The sequence below is a fragment of the Cyanistes caeruleus genome, chromosome Z (assembly GCF_971803275.1).
Source record: "Cyanistes caeruleus chromosome Z, bCyaCae1.hap1.1, whole genome shotgun sequence".
Lineage (NCBI taxonomy): Eukaryota > Metazoa > Chordata > Aves > Passeriformes > Paridae > Cyanistes > Cyanistes caeruleus.
This window is the reverse complement of record NC_141732.1, coordinates 13,719,814-13,741,229: the sequence shown is the minus strand read 5'-3', so window position 1 is coordinate 13,741,229 and position 21,416 is coordinate 13,719,814. Positions and strand designations below refer to the sequence as shown.

At 47.9% G+C, this 21,416-nt stretch overlaps 1 protein-coding gene and 2 long non-coding RNA genes across 3 annotated transcripts; all 3 read right to left on the bottom strand.

Annotated features, from left to right (window-relative positions):
• Positions 1–3,543: 3,543 nt before the first annotated feature.
• On the bottom strand, positions 3,544–5,860 carry LOC147648126 (uncharacterized). The gene is made up of 2 exons (XR_015280786.1): positions 4,935–5,860; positions 3,544–4,564 (listed from the first exon to the last, which is right to left on the bottom strand). It is a non-coding gene; the product is annotated as an uncharacterized LOC147648126 (long non-coding RNA).
• Positions 5,861–14,717: 8,857 nt separating this feature from the next.
• LOC147648125 (uncharacterized) lies at positions 14,718–16,563 on the bottom strand. The gene is made up of 3 exons (XR_015280785.1): positions 16,419–16,563; positions 15,960–16,074; positions 14,718–15,590 (listed from the first exon to the last, which is right to left on the bottom strand). It is a non-coding gene; the product is annotated as an uncharacterized LOC147648125 (long non-coding RNA).
• Positions 16,564–17,647: 1,084 nt separating this feature from the next.
• On the bottom strand, positions 17,648–20,345 carry LOC111943583 (E3 ubiquitin-protein ligase BRE1A-like). The gene is made up of 2 exons (XM_023946529.2): positions 19,940–20,345; positions 17,648–18,018 (listed from the first exon to the last, which is right to left on the bottom strand). Exons 1-2 carry the CDS (start codon positions 20,126–20,128, stop codon positions 17,782–17,784), a joined length of 426 nt encoding a protein of 141 aa, XP_023802297.2. The 5' UTR covers positions 20,129–20,345; the 3' UTR covers positions 17,648–17,781.
• Between the last annotated feature and the right edge of the window lie 1,071 nt (positions 20,346–21,416).

Genomic DNA, 21,416 nt, shown 5'->3' with positions numbered 1-21,416 from the left:
AATTTATAAGGTCCAGCATAGACCTAAGGTTTGCACAGCAGAGTTTAGGCTGACAGCTAAGGGAGCATAAATTAAATGGTCTTTCCAACACGAAAGACTGATGTGAAATGTTGGTATTCCTGCTCTCCTTCATTGTTTACAGTATAGCAACATATTTTATGAGATTTTGGAGTTGTAGCTCTGAATTGTGGCCAGATTAAGACACATGAATGGTTGTGCATTTTTAATTGTGGAGGTCAATATCAGTGTAGCTGCTTCTGATAATACAAAAAGCTCTTTCAAGATACTTCTTAAAAGAAATGTCTTTTCATTCTTAACTGCACAGCCTCCTCCAAGATGTACAGCAAAAAGGTTATCTGGATTGTCTTTTCTCAATAACAGGAAACTCCCCCTTTAATCAGCCTGAATTGACAATTCTCAGTTATATCAAGGAATTTCACTTAGTGTCTGCTGTAAATAAGTGATTTCTATGCAATTGGGTTGAGAAAGGACAAACCTGAATTAACAGGAGTGGTGTTTGTTAGAGACACCGTTACTCATTGCACACTTTAAACAACCCATACCATCAAGCCCAAACCTAATATGGCTCCTTGTTAAATTTCTGACGGATTACATATCCCCGTGTGAAGAGGGAACAAGGACTTAAAGCCAGTATTTATGCATATATAAGCATTGTACATGAACATTGCGTGTTCAGGATGAAAACCAAATATCACCTGTACAGGGGAAACACTGCAGTAACATGAATACACTTCTGCCATCAGATTCGCAGGCAGCTTAACCAGCTCTGTCCTTGGTTATTGTGCAAATAACCTGTCCTGGCATCTTTTGGGGCACTGAACCAGGGAAAGTCACAAATAAAAACTGCAGGACCATGAAAATCTCTCCAGATACAAACTAGTCTCCAACAAGTGACTACAGAAACCTCCAATAATGTGGTGGAGGGACCCAAGTTGGCTGTGTTCTCTTTGTCATTATGGGTTTGTAATTCAGACTCAGAGAGGAAGCTTGAGTTGGAAGGCACATTCAAGACCCTCTAGATCCAGCCCCTCTGCCATGGGCAGGGACACCTTCCACTAGATCAGGTGGCTCAGACCCTGCCCAAGCTTTGGCAAATATCCAAGGACACCTTTTTCTTTGTTTTACAAGGTCATATTTCCATGCTCATATTCACAGATGGCTCCGGTCTCACACAGAGCATTGCTGAGTTGGTCACTCTTATCTCCACAACCCAGCAGAGGTCCAATTTTGGATGGCGCTCGCTGCTCCCAAGGCCCCAGGGACGGCTACTGCCTTTCCTCCTTCTGCTTTCCCTTCCAGGATCAGTGATGTCCTGCCATTTCCTCCATGTCTGAGACAAGAAGAGATAAGGGACTGAGGATGCTGCTTCTGACAGAGAGTTGGTAACACTCAGCTGAGTATTTTGGTCTCTTGCCTAAGAGAACTGTCAGGCTGCCTATACAAAACTCCTCCTGCTTGGAAAGGGCTGGTGTGAGTAGCAGGAATTGTTGTTGGCTGGAGCATTTCAAAGAGCTGGACAAAAGAAGTGTTTTGTGGAAGGCTGCCAGCTGCCCTTTGTCAGCATCACAAGGTGTGAAGGTCCCCTTTGAATGCCAACCCTGCACAAGGACAGCCTTCTGCAGTACCCAGAACACCTTTCAGGCTTTCGGGCTGGCCTGGTCCCTCACTCTGGAGGAGCAGGTTGCTGTTGGAAACTCACATAGCCACAGTTTCTGCCTGCATTACCGTGTCTTACAACAAACAGCCCCGGAGACAGCAGTACATAGAGGCTTGTTGGAGTCAGAGGCACAGAGTGTGTGCCCTTACCTTTGATACCTGGCTCTGACATACAAGAAAGCACTGCATTTCATATAACACCATTAAAACAATTGTTACAGTTCAACAGAAAAACTAGGAGTGCAAATTTGTAAATTAGAAAGTTTTCTTAAGTCACTGGGTGAGAAAATTAAACTTCAAGGTTTAAGCTAGTTTAAGAAATAAGAGGCAAGATGGCGGAATTAGGGCGTTGTCTCCTTTTCCTTCTTCTTCCTTCTTCATCTTTTTCTTCTAGCGGTTTTTGGGTAGTAGTAAGTGATTGGATAAAGAATGCCGCAGTGCAGCGTGCAGGTGTTGGGTCATTGGGTCACTAAGAAAAATAATTTACTTGGCATTTGTTAGTTGGGTAAATGGACATATAAGAAACCTTGAAGATCTTTGTTAGCCATTTTACACCTTTCTGTATCTTAGTGCACGTAGCTCCTTGTACCTTGTATGCATGTAATGCAGAGAAAAGAAGAATAAAGAACCAAGTCCGAACAAGAGAAAACTGCCTCTCTCTCATCAATCTCAGTCCAAGGGGGAAAAAGAACCCAACCACAAGTGTCCCATCAGGACAGAGGCTCAATCCACAATAAAAGGGGACTTTGTTCCAGCTTTTCCCTTGGGCCAGCGTGCAGCAAGCACACCTGGGCCTCATTCAGGTCTCTGTGTGGGCTGGCAGTCAGCTTCTGTTGCGAATTTAAAGCTTTTACTCTACTTTCCACAGCAAATAACGGACCTCACCCAGCTGCACCAAACCCCAAATTTCACTCTAAAAATAACCATTTGCATTTTCCTCCATTCAAGCCCTGAAGAAAACAAACTCCGCTTGCGTGAGCTGGCGGCACGGTGTCCTCCAAGACCGTTCATGAGTAGGACAATATTCCAGCGGAAGACCAGCAAACCCAAAGTTCACTGATGCTTAGGAAGCTTTGCAAAACCTTCCCACCTGTGGTGGTGTTGCACCCTCCTGAGCTCCTGGAGCCCTCACTCACCTCAGGCACAGTTTGGACAGGAAGGGGATGGCTCAGTTTGTGCAATGTGGGGACAGGAGGAGGGAAGACTTTGCACACACCGTCACGAGGGCAGGGCTGTTTTCGTTTATGGTGCCACGCGGTAGTACGTAATCTTTGATTTCATGTGAGTGAGGGAGGTGCTGAAGGGCAAAAATTCCCTGTGGTAAGGACATCTTCCACTCACACAGCACGGCAAGTGAAGGGGAAAGTGCAATCTATCTTTCCTGGAAGGTGTTCAGCTTTTAACAGACTAGTTTTGCTGAAGATGAGCCTAGGCAGTGGTGAGTTAGAGCATTTTATCAAACTCCCAGAGTATCTTCACATCTGTTTGGACACAATTTCTCTTTTTTTTTTTTTTTTCATTGTAAATGATTTCTCCTGCCCCGCTGCCTCCCGCTTGGAGTTCTACGCACAGCAGAGTCCCAGAGTTTTCTCAGCAGGCCTCAGCAGCGAGCTCTTAGCCAACGTGTGGCTCTGCTGCCATCCCAAATCTGCGCTTTCCTTGCCCAGCCTGAGCGCAAGTGGGGCATGTGCTGGGCGTGGCTGGAGATTTTCGTGGCCAAAATCCTCCAGCATCATCGCATTTACATCTGCCCATTGCTTTGGATAGCACAAATCACAAACCACCCATCTCAGCTGATAAATGACATTTCTTGCAGATTGATGCAGCCGCACAGCTGATCCACAAATACACATAAATCAATTTCAGTTGAAAAATGTCATTTATTACAAATTGCTACACCTGCGCTGAAAATACAGAACTATAAAAATCTCAATTAAGTTTAAAAAAGTAATTTATTATATTAGCACAACAATGCCACATAAAAATATATAAATACCAACTTCAGTTAGCAAAAACTTATTGCTAACCTCTACAAGTCACTATAGACAAAGATCAACGAGGTGTTTATCAACTTAATTTATTACAGATTACCACAAGCTTATAGCCCATAGAAATACAAAAAAATCAGTGTCTCCCTCTAAATAACCCTACTAAGGGTACTAAGAATTCGACAGATAGAATTATACAATTATACCACTTCATACATGTTTAAATAGAACTAAATACCTCTCTATATATATACAACAATCTACAGATGGAAATACAGATTAAATGTTACATATTTCATGCAATATATATACATATACATATATAAAACAAAACTATTTGAAAATATACAAATGTCACTGTCCCAATCTAAATATCCATACAACTGCATCAGTGCAAATATACACCTATACATCTGGATACACATGTAAAAAGAATTATATTTAGAAATAGATAAATGTACATATAAAAATAGATGTATCTTCCTATATAAATACCAATAAACCTATTTAAACAGCCATATACCTACAACCACATTAATAGAAATAGGTACCTACACAACTCTATACACAGGAAATAGAACTAAAGAGAGTTATAACACCAAACTTGTATACTTAGCTACATATATGACCATATATGTAATTACAAACATATATGTACATATATATACATACCATACATCCATAGATATAACAACAGACGTACAGAAACATTCCTATACAAATAGCAACACACATATGTAAATATTCACGTAATTATCACTGTCTATGTGCAAGGCCATACATCTCTAAACAGAGCTATAACCAGAGGGATCCCAGCCGCCCCATCTTCAAAGCCTCTCCCTCAGTCTTTTCCTCCCATGCAGAGCAGCTCTCCTGGACAGGGACAGCAGCTGGGACATCTGAGAGGCAAAGGGAACACCGAGTCAGTACTGGGACCTTTCCCTTGGCAGCACCTGCCCTTCCAGCAGGGAAGCGAAAACCTCAGAGCCTCCCCAGGAGCGCTGGGAAGAGCAAGCAGGCCGAGCGGGCCAGCGTGTGGCGAGCGCAGGCGCGGCGGGACTGTCCTGCATCCCCCGGCAGGCCGGCACAGCTCCCGGGCCCTGCCGGCACAGCTGCCTTGCCCAAGGACAGCCCCTGTGCCGGCCGGGGCAGCAGCGCTGAGCAGCCCCAGCACGGGCAGGAGCCGCTCCTGCCCAGCCGGGCAGCGCCCACGGCCAAAGCCCACGCCACCCTCAGCCCTGCCTGGCCTCACTGGCCCTGTGGCCTCACCCAGGCTCTCGGGGTGGCAGCAGCAGTTCCCTGTTCACTGCTCTTGCTCCTGGCCTTCAGCTTCTCCCTGCTGGCTCCTGGCAGTGTCTGGCTGCCCTCAAGGTCTTCAGGACAGCCGTGGCAAAAGTGGAGGCTCTGGAATTGGTTCCGAGGCCTGGCAGAGCTGCAGTCCCTGACCCCTCTCTGCTCCCTGCTGGCCCCTCCATCCCCTCAGCCCCGCCGTCCTCTCGGCAAACCCCCAGCCCCCCCTTCAGTTTCTTCGGCCTCTCACAGTTCTCTCACCCCCCTCAGTCCCTTCTGACCTGTTCTGTCCGCTCAGAGCTGGCACCCCCTCAGCCCGTTCCACTTCCTGTCACCTCAGTGCCACCATTGCCCTCTGCTCCCCCACAGCCCTCAGTGCCCCCAGCAGCTCAAGGTCACCGTCCCTTCAGCGTCACCGCCTCCTCAGCCCCCTCAGTCTCACCGTCCCTCAGCAGCTCCTCAGGGGACAGTGCCCGGGGCCACCGGCAGCTTCCACCGCTCCAGGGACAGCCGGGGCTGGAACTGCTGCTCCACCTGGCCCAGCCCCAGCTCGGACCCAGCAGGACAGGGGGACAGAAGGGGCACAGCGGGAAAAACAAGAGATGAAAAAGGCAGCCAAGGGGGGCAGCAAGACAGCTGCAGCTCCAGCCCATCGCCACACACAGCTCTGAGAATGCCTACACGCACAGCAGGGCTCACACAGCAGCAGAAGCTGCAGGAGCAGCTGCAGCCCAGCCCTTGCTTTGCCTTGGCCTTCCAGCCCAAGAGAGGCAGAGCCCGCATCTGCTGCTGGCACCTCTCGCATGCCCCTCCCACTCTGCCTTCAGTGGCAATTCTCCAAACGCCCTTCTCTTCTTTCCCATCAAACAAAGCCTGTTAGAACCCACAAAGCTTCCACATCCTCCCCACAAATGCCCCTGCATGAGGGATTCTTCCCAGAAAAAGGAGCATCCAAACCTGGCAAACACCTCTCATCCTCACCTAAGGGGTATCCCCCCTTTTCATTCCCTCTTCCTTAGCAAATCTTGCTTTACCAAGCAAATCCTTCCCTGTCCATTCACAGCTGAATTCAAGAAGCTTTTGCTTCTCAGCCATGCAACACCATTCAGAAGCTCTCAGTCCATCCCCTTTCATCCCTGTCCAATGGAGTTACCTGAGCAGAGGGAGACCTTTCAGGCAGAGATGGTGAAAGCATCTCCTCCAGTGTCTCCAGAACAAGGTCCAGACCCAGCGGTGGCAATTCCTCTTCCCCAGCAGTACTCCATACCCAGCTTGGGGCTGTCCATGCTGCATAACCAGCACTGCCAGCTGGAGCACTGGGGACTGAAGTGCCCTTGGCTGCTGGAGGAATCCAAAAACATCGGTGAGGCTCCAAAATGAGGCTTTGGGACGCACAGCTTTATTGCTGCCTTGGATCAAACATCACAGGAAGCGCACAGCAACCTCAATTCCAGAAAAGTATTAAAAACTTCCCAGGGAATTGGAAGAGTGAGCTCTTCCCCTTAAAAAGTATTATCCTAATTGACGTGTACATAGATTAAAGTATGGCTTGTGAAACCGATAGAGACATACACACAGACATAATCACCTTCGATCACAGCCTTTTGCATCTTCCCAGCAGCTTTGGGATTTGGCTGCTTGAGTTTCTCAGCACAAGAGACCACAGAAAGTGCATTCACCCAGGAAGAGGCCAGAGGTGCAGACACACATGCTAAACTTAAACTGCGAGTTTATTCTAAAGAGCAACCATGTAGGTGAGGCCATGGTCTGCAGCTGCAACTGTTCTGGGGACTCACAGCGTGCACTGAAATTTAATAACATTATTTACGGGAGAGACTGTTGGAAATCGAAAATCTGCAGCCTTAGAAAAAGCCTGGATTGATGTAGTGATGAAAGTATACAGACATCGGGTAGAGAAATTATAAACCTATGTTCTTACAGTTGCAAGTAAGAATACGCCTAGAGTAAGTAAGAAATTATATTAAGTAAAATAGTTTGAGGTATAAAGTGTAATAGTGTGATTTATAAAGTAAGTTAGAGACCTAGAAACTATAACAGAAGTGTGTGTGAATACGTGACCCGTTAGCTTACTGGTTAAAAGACAGACGCAGTGTGGCAAAATCAAGTAAAGGTGATAGGTTAATAAGTGAAAACAAACTTCGTGTCAACTGTCTACTGGACTAAAAAGTTGTATTTTGCCATGTGGAGAAGAAACTCGTAACTTCCTTGAGCTATGGTTGACTTGTTGCCTGTAAATCTCACGCCTCGGGACTGATACCTTATTGGGCTACTTAAGCAATAAATCATCTCAAAGCACGGTGGTCCCATCCCTTGTATTTCATCTCAACAAAAGACAATCTGTAAACTCTGCAATATCCTATCAGAGTCCTAGTTTGACTTAGTTCAAAGAAAAATGGGAGTTCACCTGACACCAACCAGTTGTGGATAAATGTTCTTTGCCTCGCCCTTGACCTCTACACAGAGGCTGTCTGGAAAATGCCCAGAACACCCTCCAAATCTGCAGCAAGGACGGGAAAAGCAGACAGAGATTGTTTTGATATTCATGATCCTGCTTCCTAGTACCCTTGACGCTTGCTACCTGATTCTCACAGTCAAATGTACACATGACAGAGCACCGCGGCAAAATACTTCAGTCACTTTTTGTGATCTTTCTGAAAAGCCAGGGGAGAAACACATTCCGTACCTGATGGGATGTTGGCTGGCAAGTGCTGCTCTGGAGAAATGCAGCTGCTGTTCTCTGGAGAGGCCGCAGAAGTGCTTCGATGGTGCGCAGGAAATGGTGGAATCATGAGCTCTGGCTGGAATTGAAATTTGTGTGTGCCTGGCTCGCCTGATGAAACCCCAAGTCCAGATGTGGCAAACACTTTCTTGGCACTTGCTGGGGAAGCCTCACGCTCTTGAGGATCTGGACTTGTCCAGAAGGGCCTGGAGGCAGCTCTGAATCCTCAGGTGAGGCAGCACTGCGCTTCTGGCACGAAGGAGCTGTGCAGAAGTGAGGGAAGAAGAAAGGAAGCAAAGGGAAGGCTGGGTCACTACTGGTCCTCAGGTGTGTTTCCCTTGGCAGCAACTGTGCTTTTGTCAGGGAAGACAAAAGCTCACCTCCTCCCAAAACAGAGTGAGAAAGAAAAATATCACCACATGTCTTGGGGGGTTTGATGCCTATAGAACTTAAGTCAAAGTTACAAGCTGCTTATATAGGTTGAGTTATAAAGTATCAATATAACCTGATATATTTGTATCACCAGATATCAATATAACCTGAATCATAACTTCATGTATCTATTTAACCTGATATAAATGTTTTTCTATACTATTTCTGTAGTGGCTAGTATATGGTTAACTAGTAGCTCAGTGCTGGAGACACGGGGAAAAAAAATGAAAATCTCACCAGGTTTTCAGTTTCAGAGATAGGTAAGTATAGTACTAATGAAAAATTAGCAAACATCAAGCCAATTAGCCACAAAATGAAGAAATTAGACCAGTTAGGACCAGACAGACCTAGGAACACCGTAACTGTGCATGCTCTGAAAACAAAGTTGAAAAGTTCAGATGCAAAGATGACTTTGGAAGCCTTCGTCAAAGACCCCCAACGACCCCCAAATTGGAGAGGTGCAAGCACAGTGAAAAAGAACTATCTATAGCCATGAGATTATAATATATAAATTAGTTTCAGAGTGTATAATATACTGTGTATATTAGTTCCGTATGTTATAATGACATAGTAACAGCAAGCAATAATTACTAAATATACCACAGCAATTGACAAAGGTGGATGAATTAGGAGGAGAAATCCTCTTCACCTCCAGCACTGAAATAAACAAATACCTGCTCTACACACACGGGTCTATGGATTTTATTCCCAGACTATCTTTCGCGCATCACTTTGCAAAAGCCAGCTCCCTGTCTACTGAGCTCTCCCCTATCCATTCAACCCTTGGCAGGAGGCAGCTGCCAGAAACCCAACTGCCAGCTCTTCTCCCCTCTACTCCAAATGGGACAGGAGGCTCCCTCCCACTGGGCCTGAGCACGACCAAGCCCTCGGCTCACACGCACTCACGGAGACCTCCCCGAGCGTCCCAGGGCCGCCCAATGAGCAGCACCAGCCACGGCACAGGGCTGGGCCGGCTGCCGGTCGAGCGGGCCAGCGTGTGGCAAACGCAGGTGCACCGGAACTGTCCCGCAGCCCCTGGCAGGCCGGCACAGCTCCCGGGCCCTGCCGGCACAGCAGCCTTGCCCAAGGACAGCCCCTGTGCCGGCCGGGGCAGCTGCACTGAGCAACCCCCGCACGGGTAAGTCCCGCTCCTGCCCAGCCGGGCAGCGCCCACGGCCAAAGCCCACACCACCCCCTGCACCCACAGCTCCCACCCCGCCTCACCGGCTCTGGGTGGCTGCCCGCTGAGGAAGGCGGGCAGCGACCGGTCCGTGGGGAGCCGCTGGAGACGGCTGGGCTGGCGGCTACGCACCTCCAGCCCTGCCGCCAGCCGCTGCCTGTTGGCCCTGGTCAGGCGTTTGATACGGAGCAGGAGCTCGGGACGGTCGTGGCAGAAGTTGGGATTCATAGATTCATAAAGTGGAGCCAAGCCCCAGCATCGCCCGGCACAGCTGAGCCAAGCCATGCTGGCACCTTTTGGAAGCCGTAAAGGTTGAGCTGGAGCACGGAACTGCCAAAGTGCATGGCTTTGAAGGAGTCCGGGGCCGCCCCCGCCCCCTCGCCGCTCCCTCCGTGGGCGCCGCCCGGGCTGAGCAGCTCCGGCTCGAAGAGGAAGCGGTTGATGAGCAACCCCTGGGCCTGACTGTCCCAGCACACAGAGTGGACGCGGGGACTGTTCACCAGGCGCCACAGCTTGGCGGGGAAGGTGTTGGCATTGAGTCCGGCAGGCAGTGGCAGCTCCGCCATGGCACCAATCTGCCTCCGACTGTCGCCGCAACGACCGTGGCGCAATGGCCGCGGCTGCGCCAGCGGCACGGGGCCTGAGGGGGGGCACTTGGCCCCCCACACGCCTGGCGCGGCCCCGGCTTGGGCCAGACTTGGCGGGGACAAGCGCGGCAGGGCCAGGGCTGCAGGTACAGCGCGGCGGCTCCGGGGGCTGGCCGGACACGGCCCGGCAGGGCGCGGGGCAAAGCCTTTGTTTCTCTGGCTGCATCCATCCTCCTGTCTTTGCTTTGCGGCACAACCCAAAACCACTGTGGCAAGAAGAAAAAAAAAATCTGCTTCCCAGACAGTCAGCCTCCAGCAGCTATTGATGCATACAATATTATTGATGCATGTCCCAGGTACAGGACTTCTCATTTCCCTTTGTTGAACTTAATCAGATTTCCCTCAGGCCAATTCTTTAGCCCACCAAGGTCCCTCTGAATGGCACAAGCATTTGGTGTATCAGCTGTTCCTGACAGTTTTGTATTGCCTGTGAACTTGCTGAGAGCAGTTGGTTTCCAGAGGAACCCAGAGCTGGGAGTGGCTACTTTGCTCACCTGCTTGCACAAAATTTGCAAAATGGGAATTTCATTTGTGGAAATGGTGATCAGGGGTGTTTTCCAAGAAATGGGCTGGCAGAGAGAGGCAGATGTTGTGCTGAGCTGGCTGTGTGTTTCGGTCACGGGGAGGGTCAGAGACATAGATGCAGACACCAGCTGAAGGAATAGTGTTATTTACTGTCATACAAGAGTGCAAAAAATCCCCATAAAAGGATAAGCTAACCAATGCACCTCATCATTTTTACAAAAGGTTGCCTCTAGTGATTAAGAAAAATCCTTTCCTCTTCATCCAGATCCACACATCAGCTGGAGGAAGCTGTCCCAGCCAAGCCCTGGAGAGCCACAGCTGGGAACTGGGAAATCGTGCAGTGCCTCCACCTTTGCTGGCCACAAGGCTTCTGACTGCACTGGCAGAGTAGCTTGGGTTTGATAGTGCTGAACGAGCGATCTGACAGAGCTTCTGGCGTGGGACATCTGATTTCATTCTCCTCTTGGTTTTATCCCTGAGCCTGGCCTGGACTCAAGGAGGAACCAAGGCCAGGTGTGGCCTTGTCCAGTTTCTTAATGCTGAAAGGTGAAGATGTGTTTCACCAATGAATGGATGCATAGATCATGTTGATAGTACTACTTGGTTAAGGAGCCAATACATAGAATATTTGGTTGGAATGGTCATCTAGAGAGCAGCTGTGGCTCAGGGCCTGTTGTTCAGGCCTTAGTTCTTCAGTATTTTGTGGTGCAAATCAATGCTGTGTGGAGCTGGAAACAAACAAGTCCCTCTTTAGCACATATCAGACAGCGAACAGGATTAGCTCTGCAAGGCTGGGCTAGGGCCAAGAGCACAAGTCCAGCATCCTGCATTTGCCCGCAGGCAGCCGTCCAGACCGAGAAGGCCACTGATGCCGAGGGGCTGAGGTGCCCGAAGCTGCCTCCCTGCTTGCAGTTCTTCAGAGCCCATGGAGCAAAGAGCCTGGCTGCCTTGGAGCACAAAGCGTATCCCAGAGAAGCTGCTGCCTATTGCTTTGTAAATGTTTCTCAGAGTCTTGTCATTAATCTCCAGTGTCTGACATGTTTTCTTTTTCTCTCGCAAATTTAAGGCAGCTTTTTGAGAAAAGTGACTGATGGAGCTTCTGCTGGTGGTGCTGCTTTTGTCTGCATGTCAGGGCAGGTGATTTAAAGCAAGGGTGGAGTCCACAGTTGGTAGAGAATATTTTAGCAGAACAAGGCCATGATATTTTAGTAAAAGCCTGTCTGCACAAGCCAGCTTTCAATCCAGGTGACAATATTATTCAATAACAAATTCAATGTCCTTGAAACTCTCCTGGACCAGCGAGAATAAAGAAAAACAATGGCATTGTGTACTGGGAAAAGAATGTAAAACAGTATGTATTAACCAATAACAGTATGCTAAGCCCACATACCCTGTCAGACCCTATAAAAATGTGCTAAAGATACAAATAGATGACATTCACTATACTTCTGTGAAGACTCAATGATTAGTCTGAGCAGTTTTCCAGTAACAGTTAACACCCCCATTTTGCCAAGTCAAGAAAACCATTCACAACTCAACTACTGATGCTAAGCAGCTTTCCTAGATTTTGGAAAGTTACGACTTTAAAAAAACCAACACATTTTCCTCCATGAGGATACCAGGAGTGGCAAGGTGCCAATTTTCTGCACCTCTTTTCTGTATCTTTGGTGCTTTTAAGAGTTCCTCAGTGCCCAGCAGGAATGAAACTACATGAGATAAATATAAGTGATTTGAGAGCTGTGCTGTGCCTTGCCACATCGGTGTTCATGACAAGCTGGACACCCCACCTGTGGGTCTGTTGAGTTAAATTCATCCCAATTCTGTGCAAACAGCAGCCCTGAGATGGTGAGAAGAGCAAGGACAGTGGGTGGGTGTGCATGTACACACCAGTGGGCAGAAGGTTTTGGACAGTAGTACATCTTCAGCTCCCAAGTTGGAGAAGTATATCAAATCTATATGAAATGAAAATATTTATCAAAATATATAGAAATACGTATTTATCGTATAAGTAATTTATCATCTATAACACAACACATTCTATATTTTAGTATATATACTATAATAAATAGATTATATGAAATGCATACTTGATCTTTTCTTAAGCCATTGCCTGTAGGTGATATAGACCATCTCCTAGCACTAGGAGTGTTTGTGCCTTCTGGTACTACTTATTACAGCATCAGCTTCCCTGGGAGTTACTTCAGGGAACCTTACACAAAAATCATTTTAGCACTTGTGAGAACTTGCTGATTCCCAGTTCTCCAGCATCCTTCTGGATTTTGGACCATTTCAGCACCTGTGTCCATGGCCCTTCCTTCACCCCCAGCCTGCAGCAGTCGTAGTCACTTTCCCTTCCCCTTGCTCCAGCTCAGTTGCCAAAGTGCTGCCAAAGGTAGCAAGGATCCCTGTTGGCTTCTGGTCTCCAGGATGACATTCAGAGGGACACTTGGAGCACTTCTTAAAGGGCTGCCTGTGGGATGGGGGTGGATTTGTCCTCCCCAGGTGGCTCCTAGTTGGAGTTCTACGCTCATTGGAGTCTCAGAGCATACTGGTTTTGCAAGGCCTGCTTTTAGGTAGCAGGGGGACCACAACTATGGCTCCTGTGAGAAGCTGCTGGAAGCTTCCACTGTGTCTGACTGAGCCAATGGCTGATGGCTCTGAAGATGGACATGCTGCTGACCAAAACTGGGACAATGAGAGGGGTTGGTAACGCCTCTGTGGCCACATATTTAAGAAAAAAATTGGAACAAAATCATGGGTTTTGCCTCCAGGCAGAGAAGAGGAGGAGGGGAGAACATGTGAGGGAAGCAACATGGAGACACCAAGGTCAATGGAGAAGGACGGGCAGGAGGTGCTCCAGGCACTGGAGCTGAGGTTCCCCTGCATGGCTGTGGTAAAGACCGTGGTGAAGCAGCCATGCCCCTGTAGCCCATGGATCCACGGGGGATGCAGAGATCCACAGTCAGCCCATGAGAGAGGTGCCCATGCCAGAGCAGATGGATGCCTGGAGGAGGCTGTGATATGGCGGAAGACCCAGTGGAGAGCGAGGGTCCTTGCTTCCAGGCTGGAGCAGCTTGTCCTTGGAGGACTGCACCCTGTGGGAAGAGTGACCCATGCCACAGCAGTTTTGAAAGGACTATCTGCCTGTGGGAGGAACTCATGTTTGCAGCAGGTGCTGCCTGTGAGAGTGGACCCACACCAGAGAAGTTCATGGAGAACTGTCTCCCCTGGGAGGGAGCCCAGGGGAAGGACTCCTCTCCCAGAGCAGTGGAAGATGATCTCGGTGATGAACTGACCAAAATCCCCGTGCCCTGTCTCCCTGCACTGTCCGTGGGAAGGAGGGAGGGGCTGGGGGAAGAAGGTCTTTTAAGGGCTTATTTTACTTCTCATTATCCCCCTCTGATTCTGTTAGTAATAAATTCACTTTGCAACTAAAATCAAGCTTGTTTTGCCCTTGAAATATTTCTCCCGGTCCTTATCTCACTCATGAAGCCTTTGTTAACATTTTTTTCCCTTTGCCCTCCTTTGCCCAGCTGTGGCAGGGGAGGGTGAGCGAGCAACTCTGGTGGGTGCCTAGTGTTGGGCCAGTGTCAAACCACAATACCAAGTTTACTCAGCAGACCTCAGGAGCGAGCTCTTAGCCAACGTGTGGCTCTGCTGCCATCCCAAATCTGCGCTTTCCTTGCCCAGCCTGAGCACAAGTGGGGCATGCGCTGGTGATGGCTGGAGATTTTCATGGCCAAAATCCTCCAGCATCATCACGTTTACATCTGGCTCATTGCTCTAGATAGCACAAATCTACATTTCTTTCAGTTGAAACACTGAATTTCTTGCAGATTGTTACACCCACACTACGGGACCTAACTATAGTCAAATAAGAGATTTTTAGGCTTCAGGCATTAGCTTGAGCCAGTGTGAAACTTGTTCTCACTCTGGCCTGGCCGTAAGGAGGAATCCAAACAGTCCTTAGAGAAGGAAAACAATATTTGCAGGTCTTGTTTGGATCCTTGTTGTTTACTTGCAAATGTCCCAATTGTCCAGTGATGGTGATGTATTAGTTTAATGACCAGTCAGAGTTTTACCTTTCGGACCTTCTTGGAACTGTCTATAAAAGAAGATCTGGAAGACTCAAACTTGCTCTCTTTTGCAACCAAAGCCAAGAGAGTCTGTGTTGTGCTTCTGCATTTCCTAATACATTGCGACACCAAACTACTAATGTTCAAGTAGACAAAAGCAACTTAAGTTTAAAAATGAAATTTATTTTAAATTGCTAGACCCGTGCTGCCAACATATAAATATACAAATATCAATTACATTTTAAGAAACTAATTTATTGTTACAATCATGCTATGCAAATATATACAGATATCAACTTCAGTTAAAAAATTAATTTATTGTAACCCTGCACAGTCACTCACTGTAAGCAAATAAGAACTGAGGTTTAACAATTTAATTTATTACATAGTACTATAACAGTACAGCCTATGTACAAATACAGAAATATCAATACCCCTCTCTAACTAACTCCAGGTTCAGAATGAAATTAGTGTAATTTCAAAAACTATATAATTCCATATGTATTTAAATATAACTAAGTAAATAAACAATCATAACAACGTACAGTGAAAATATGTATTAAGTGTTACAAATTACATATAACAAGATACACAGAAACATATACATAGGAATCCCATCTATAAACATACAAGTATCAGTGTAGCAACAAAAATCCATATGATTCCATCAATAGAATTATATAGCTGTACAACTGCACACATATGTGAACATAACAAAAGGATGTAAACAGAACATTAGATACACATACATATAACTACACACGTATATGTGTGTGTATATATACATGTACATATATACATAAAAACATGCATCTATAAATGTAACTAGATGCACATACACAAATATACCTATACAAATATCTGTCTACATATGTAAATATCCCTATATTTGTAACTATCGAAGTCTAAATCTACACGTCTGTAACCAGAATTAAATCAGGAGGGATTGCAGCTGCTGATGCTCTCAGGCTCTCCCTCGGTGTTTTCCTCCCGTGCAGAGCCGCTCTCCTGGACAGGGACAGCAGCTGGGACATCCTGGAGGCAAAGGGAACACCGAGTCAGTACTGGGACCTTTCCCTTGGCAGCACCTGCCCTTCCAGCAGGGAAGCGAAAATCTCAGAGCCTCCCCAGGAGGGTTGGGAAGAACAAGCAGACCGAGCGGGCCAGCGTGTGGCGAGCGCAGTCGCGGCGGGACTGTCCTGCATCCCCCGGCAGGCCGGCACAGCTCCCGGGCCCTGCCGGCACAGCTGCCTTGCCCAAGGACAGCCCCTGTGCCGGCCGGGGCAGCAGCGCTGAGCGGCCCCAGCACGGGCAGGGGCCGCTCCTGCCCAGCCGGGCAGCGCCCACGGCCAAAGCCCACGCCACCCTCAGCCCTGCCCGGCCTCACTGGCCCTGTGGCCTCACCCAGGCTCTCGGGGTGGCAGCAGCAGCTCCCTGTTCACTGCTCTCGCTCCTGGCCTTCAGCTTCTCCCTGCTGGCTCCTGGCAGTGTCTGGCTGGCCTCAAGGTCTTCAGGACAGCTGTGGCAAAAGCAGAGGCTCTGGAATTGGTTCCGAGGCCTGGCAGAGTCCCTGACCCCTCCCTGCTCCCTGCTGGCCCCCTCCATCTCCTCAGCCCCGCCGTCCTCTCGGCAAAGCCCCAGCCCCCCCTTCAGTTTCTTCGGCCTCTCACAGGCCTCTCATCCCACTCAGTCCCTTCTGACCTGTTCTGTCCCCTCAGAGCTGGCACCCCCTCAGCCCGTGCCACTTCCCTGTCACCTCAGTGCCACCATTGCCCTCTGCTCCCCAACAGCCCCCAGTGCCCCCAGCAGCTCAAGGTCACCGTCCCTTCAGCGTCACCGCCTCCTCAGCCCCCTCAGTCTCACCGTCCCTCAGCAGCTCCTCAGGGGACAGTGCCAGGGGCCACCGGCAGCTCCCACCGCTCCAGGGACAGCCGGGGCTGGAACTGCTGCTCCACCTGGCCCGGCCCCAGCTCGGACCCAGCAGGACAGGGGGACAGAAGGGGCACAGCGGGAAAAACAAGAGGTGAAAAAAATAGCTGAGGGAGAAAGATGTAAATATGAAGCCTAGGCCTACACATTCATCAGTCTATCCATCTAAACATCAATATAGCTCTAACTACATATCTATACAAATTTATAAATATAACTTTCTATATGTATAAATATTACTCTACACATATATAAACGTACTCTGCTAATCTATAAATGTAACTACATGTTTTTAAGTACAATTCTATCACATCCAAACTAAATATAAACATTTGTCTATACAGATCTATAAATATATATAAATAGATGTATAAATGCAACTCTATAAATGTAAAGGTATGTATATATAAATATAACTATACATTTTATAAATCTATGCATAAAGAGAGGGATTCCACCTGCCTGGTGCTCACAGGCTCTCCCTCAGTTTCCTTTTCCAACGCAGGGCAGCCCTTCTGGCAAGGAAGATCACACAGATATCTGGGAAACAAAGGCAACTCTGAGTCAATATTGGCCTCCCTGCGTCCTTCCCTTTGGAAGTAACTGTCCTTCTAGCAAAGCCTGTTAAAGATGGCCTGAAAGGCACACTCTCACTTGGGAATTTGAAACCTGCTCTTTCAAGAACAGGGATCCTTCCAAGTTCTCAAAACTGTGTTTCAAAACATTGAAATATTTTGATAAAGTCTCAGCACTCATGGTGCAAATGGCACCCATGAGAGCTTGAAACATAGTCCCAGCTCTCGCAAAGAAGCCCAGCCTTGTTCTTTCTCTGGGCTGACAGAGACATCAATCCTCACTGCAATGGCTGAAGCAGAAGGGTAAGCTATGAACCAAATTGGGACACGCAGGTTGGTGACACAACTCCCACCAGCTCAGGGCTGTTCCCAGCTCTCTTGCCGCAGCAGAGGACTCGGTGTCAGAGCCTCTGGAGAAGTGTGGATGGCAGGGCTCGTGGAGGTTGTGCCAGGTTATGGCATCAGCCCTAAGACTTAAGTCTTACTTTACTGGTAACTCATCTACTTTTTTCATCTTAGGCATTTGTTAGAAGTGTTCCCATTCCCCAGCTCTATTTTCCTTTTGCTTATCACATCTTTCCTACAAATGCTTTGACCCCAGTTAACTTCATCTGGCTGCTGTCTCTTTCTTCACCATAGGTTTCACAGAAACACGTATGTCCTGCTTCTCCTTACCAAAGGAAAATATAGTTCTCTGCAGGACTCCTCAGCTTCTGATATACTCATCCAAAACCAGGGAGTATCAGGTTCTGTAATGCCAATGAGAGCTCAGAGCCTTCTATGACTCCCACAAGGCAGCAGCTCCACCAAGAGAAAACAAAGGCATTGCTCACTTTGCATTTGTTCATTTCCAGGGCCTGTGTTCGCAGACCCAATTCCTTCTCTCCTGTTCCAATACTCTTCTGCAGTAAGTGTTCCTTCTCCTCCAGCTTCCGTACAACCTGCAGCTGGGCATCCACCTTGGAAAGGGAGACAGAAGGAACAGAGGGAATGCTCTGGTTGGGTCTTCAGAGCTGTCACTCAAGCTGCAGGCTAAAACCACCCCTGCTTCCCCATCACCAAGGAGCACACCTTCAGCTTGCCTTTTCCTCCCTGAACAGCTGTGCCTGTATCCAAAGAGCCCTAGCCAGATCTCTCTGGTCAACACTTTAAAACTTAGCAGTCAAATATTTGCAACAAAGATGTCTTAATTTTTGGACAGTGGCTTAAAGACTTGCTGCAAGACAGTGAACAGCTCCAGAGTGGTTCCAAGGATGACAGAATAGAGAGTCATAGAATGGCCTGGATTGGAAGGGACCTTAAAGATCACCTAGTCCCAGCCTCCCTGGGATAACTCCCACTAGGCCACATTTGTCTCATCCAAGCCTGCCCTCGAACACTTCCAAGGATGTCACATCTACAACATCTTCGGGCAACTTCTAGCAGTGCTTCTAGTGAAGCACCACCCTCTTTCTTCCTTTTCTTCCTTTCCGAGGAAAGAATTTCTTCCTAACATCTAATCTAAGCCTGCCCTCCTTCAGTTTAAAACCACTGCCTCTTGTCCTGTCATCATAGGCTCATAAAAAGTTCCTCTCCCTCCTTTTCTAAGCCCCCTTCAGGTACTGGAAGGTTGCAGTGAATTCTCCCCTGAGACTTGTCTTCTCTATGCTGAACAAGGCCAGCTCTCTCAGCATGTTCTTGTAACAGAGGTGCCCATTTCTTCTAATCATCTTTACAGGCTCCTCTGGACTCCCTCCAACAGGTCCATGTGTCTTGCCCGTGCTGAGGCCCCCAGAGCTGCATGCAGCCCTGCAGCTCGGGTCTCATGAGGGCAGAGTAGAGGGGCAGAATCTCCTCCCTCAGCCTGCTTCCCATGCTGCTTTGGATGCAGCCCAGGACACAGTTGGCTTTCTGGGCTACCAGCATGAGCTGCTGGTTATGTCCAGCACGTCCATCCACCAGAATCTTTCTCTGTTCCAGTGTTCTCAGTGACTTCTCCTGCCAGTCTGTGCCCGTGTCTAAGGCAGTTCAGACTGAACCACGGTTTCCAACTCCTCCTGCTTGTTACCGATATATACAAGTAAAGACAGAATATACAGGTAGAAGTAGCATTACAACAGGAAAAGGACTTCACACTTTTCCTCACCCATCTGTTCTCCATAGCAGTGAACCCGTAGGACATTTTAATGCTCATACAGCAGTCTCAGCTTCTTACAAAGACAGGCCCCTTTGAAGCCTGATGTGTTCCTAGGCTGGTGAGAGGAACATTCCATCCTGGGCTCATTTTGGTGAGGATAGTTAATTCTCTTCAGAGCAGCTCACACGCTGCTCTATTCTGCATTTTGGAGCAAAACACTGTCAGTAACACAGCACTGTTTCAGTTTTTGCTGAGCAGAACTTACACAGCATCAGGACTTTCTGTGTCTCCCGCTGCTCACCAGCAGGTTGGCTGAGGGTGCCCAAGAAGCTGGGATGCTACACAGCCAGGACAGCTGATCCAGCTGACCCAAGGGGTGTTCTGTACCCTACAATGCTGTGCTCAGCAGTAACAGCTGTGGGAAAGGAGGAAATGGGAGGCTGTTCAGAGCTGCACTGTTTACTAAATAATAATAAAGCATGATGAAGCCCTGCCTTCCTGAAGATGGCTCAACTCCTGCCTGCCACAGGAAGTAATCAATTAATTAATTTTTTGTTTTGCTTGTATGGACATCTTTGCTTTAACTGTTAAACTGCTTTTATTTCATCTCACCTGTTTTCTCATTTTGTCCTTTCTGATTCTTTCCCCTTTCCCTCAGTGGCAGAGTGAGCAAACGCCTGTGTGCAGCTGCCTAAAACAGATAACCCACAACACTTCCACCTTCTCCACCAGCTCTCTTGTCCTCTCTTGTTTTTCATTACTACCTGTGTTTTCAGTGTCAGAACCTGGTCAGCCAGCTCCTCCTTTTCCTCTTTCAGCAGCTTATGGATATGGTTGGACTTGATACGTTCTGACATCAGCTTAAAGTTGGCATCATCCTTCTCCCTCAGCTGCTGCATCAGGCGGATGTTCTGTTCTTGCATGTCTTCAAAGGCTTGGCCTGTCACATCCATTTCTGACAGCAGGGCCTCCTCCTCCTGCAAAAGAATCACAGGCTCTGGCCAAACTGTGCCCTGGACCCCCTACAGTGAGCCTGAACATTATATTCAGAGACACCAAACCTAGTGAAGATGAAGGAAGATTCTTGGTGTCAGGGAACACCATCATCCCAACAACCACGTACTCCCTACAAGTCTGTGCCACAGCAGAGATACTCTGGATTTGAAGGTGCAGAGAAAAGATAGTCACCTGTTGCTTGTCTGGCAGAATCAGTTATGACACAGTCATTGCCAGAGCTGGGAAGAAACCAACTCCCAATTCCCAGCAGCTGAACAGCTGGCCACTGTTACACCACTGATACAGCAGGCCAAAAACTCTACATGTGGACAGCTTGACAGTTTCCAACTAACAGGCTGCCAAGCCCCTTAAACTCACTTTGGCCATTTCAGCATTGACAAGGTAGAGCATGTCTCTAGAGGATTGGCAGAGACCTTCTTCAACATGTATTGCCTTTGAGTCTTTTTGTTTTACTAAAATGAGCTGTTGAGAGGTGCCTGGCTAAATAGCCAGACTACAAGGGAGACTGTGAGGCAGGGAAATGATTTTGGGCTCTAAGTCTTTCCCAGGGATGTCGGGCATATTCTGCTGAGATACCCTGGGTGAGAGGGCTTCAATATCCTCTGGTAGTGGTATGCTGGCTGGCAAGGTGGCCAGAGGAGTTTCTAGCCGCTTCAGCAACTATTTGATCAGTTAACAAATGATTTCTAAATGTGGGATTGTGAAGACAGTGGACTCAGGAGGGGGAACTCGTTTTCACAGGTGGATCCTTGAAGGGAGGATGGCTGCTTTGAGAATTCAATGGGACCTCCTTAGCCCCTGGCATCCTGAGAATTCAAACAGAGTAGAAAGGATGAATGGAGGAATAAAGAAACACCCTTTGAAGCTGCTGACAGAAACCAAGATGCCATGGGTACGGCTTTTGCCATTAGCTTTGGCAAGAATAAGAGCCAAACTCAAGGGAATATTCAATTATTCCCCTTTGAGCTGTTTGGGATTCTTACCTTGTTAATTTTCAATGTGGCAGGGAGGGGGAGACGTATATTTAAACCACTGTGTGGCCAGGATACCGTGTCTCATGAAATCTCTTTGACAGTGTTGAAAAGGACCATATAATACTGGCTTTTGCATTTATGTATTAGCTTTTACATGTTCTTATTGATCATAAGTATTCGGATATGGTACAATTTGTAACTCCTTCTGGTTGCTTATTAGTATAACAAAATCTATTCATTTGCCACCATA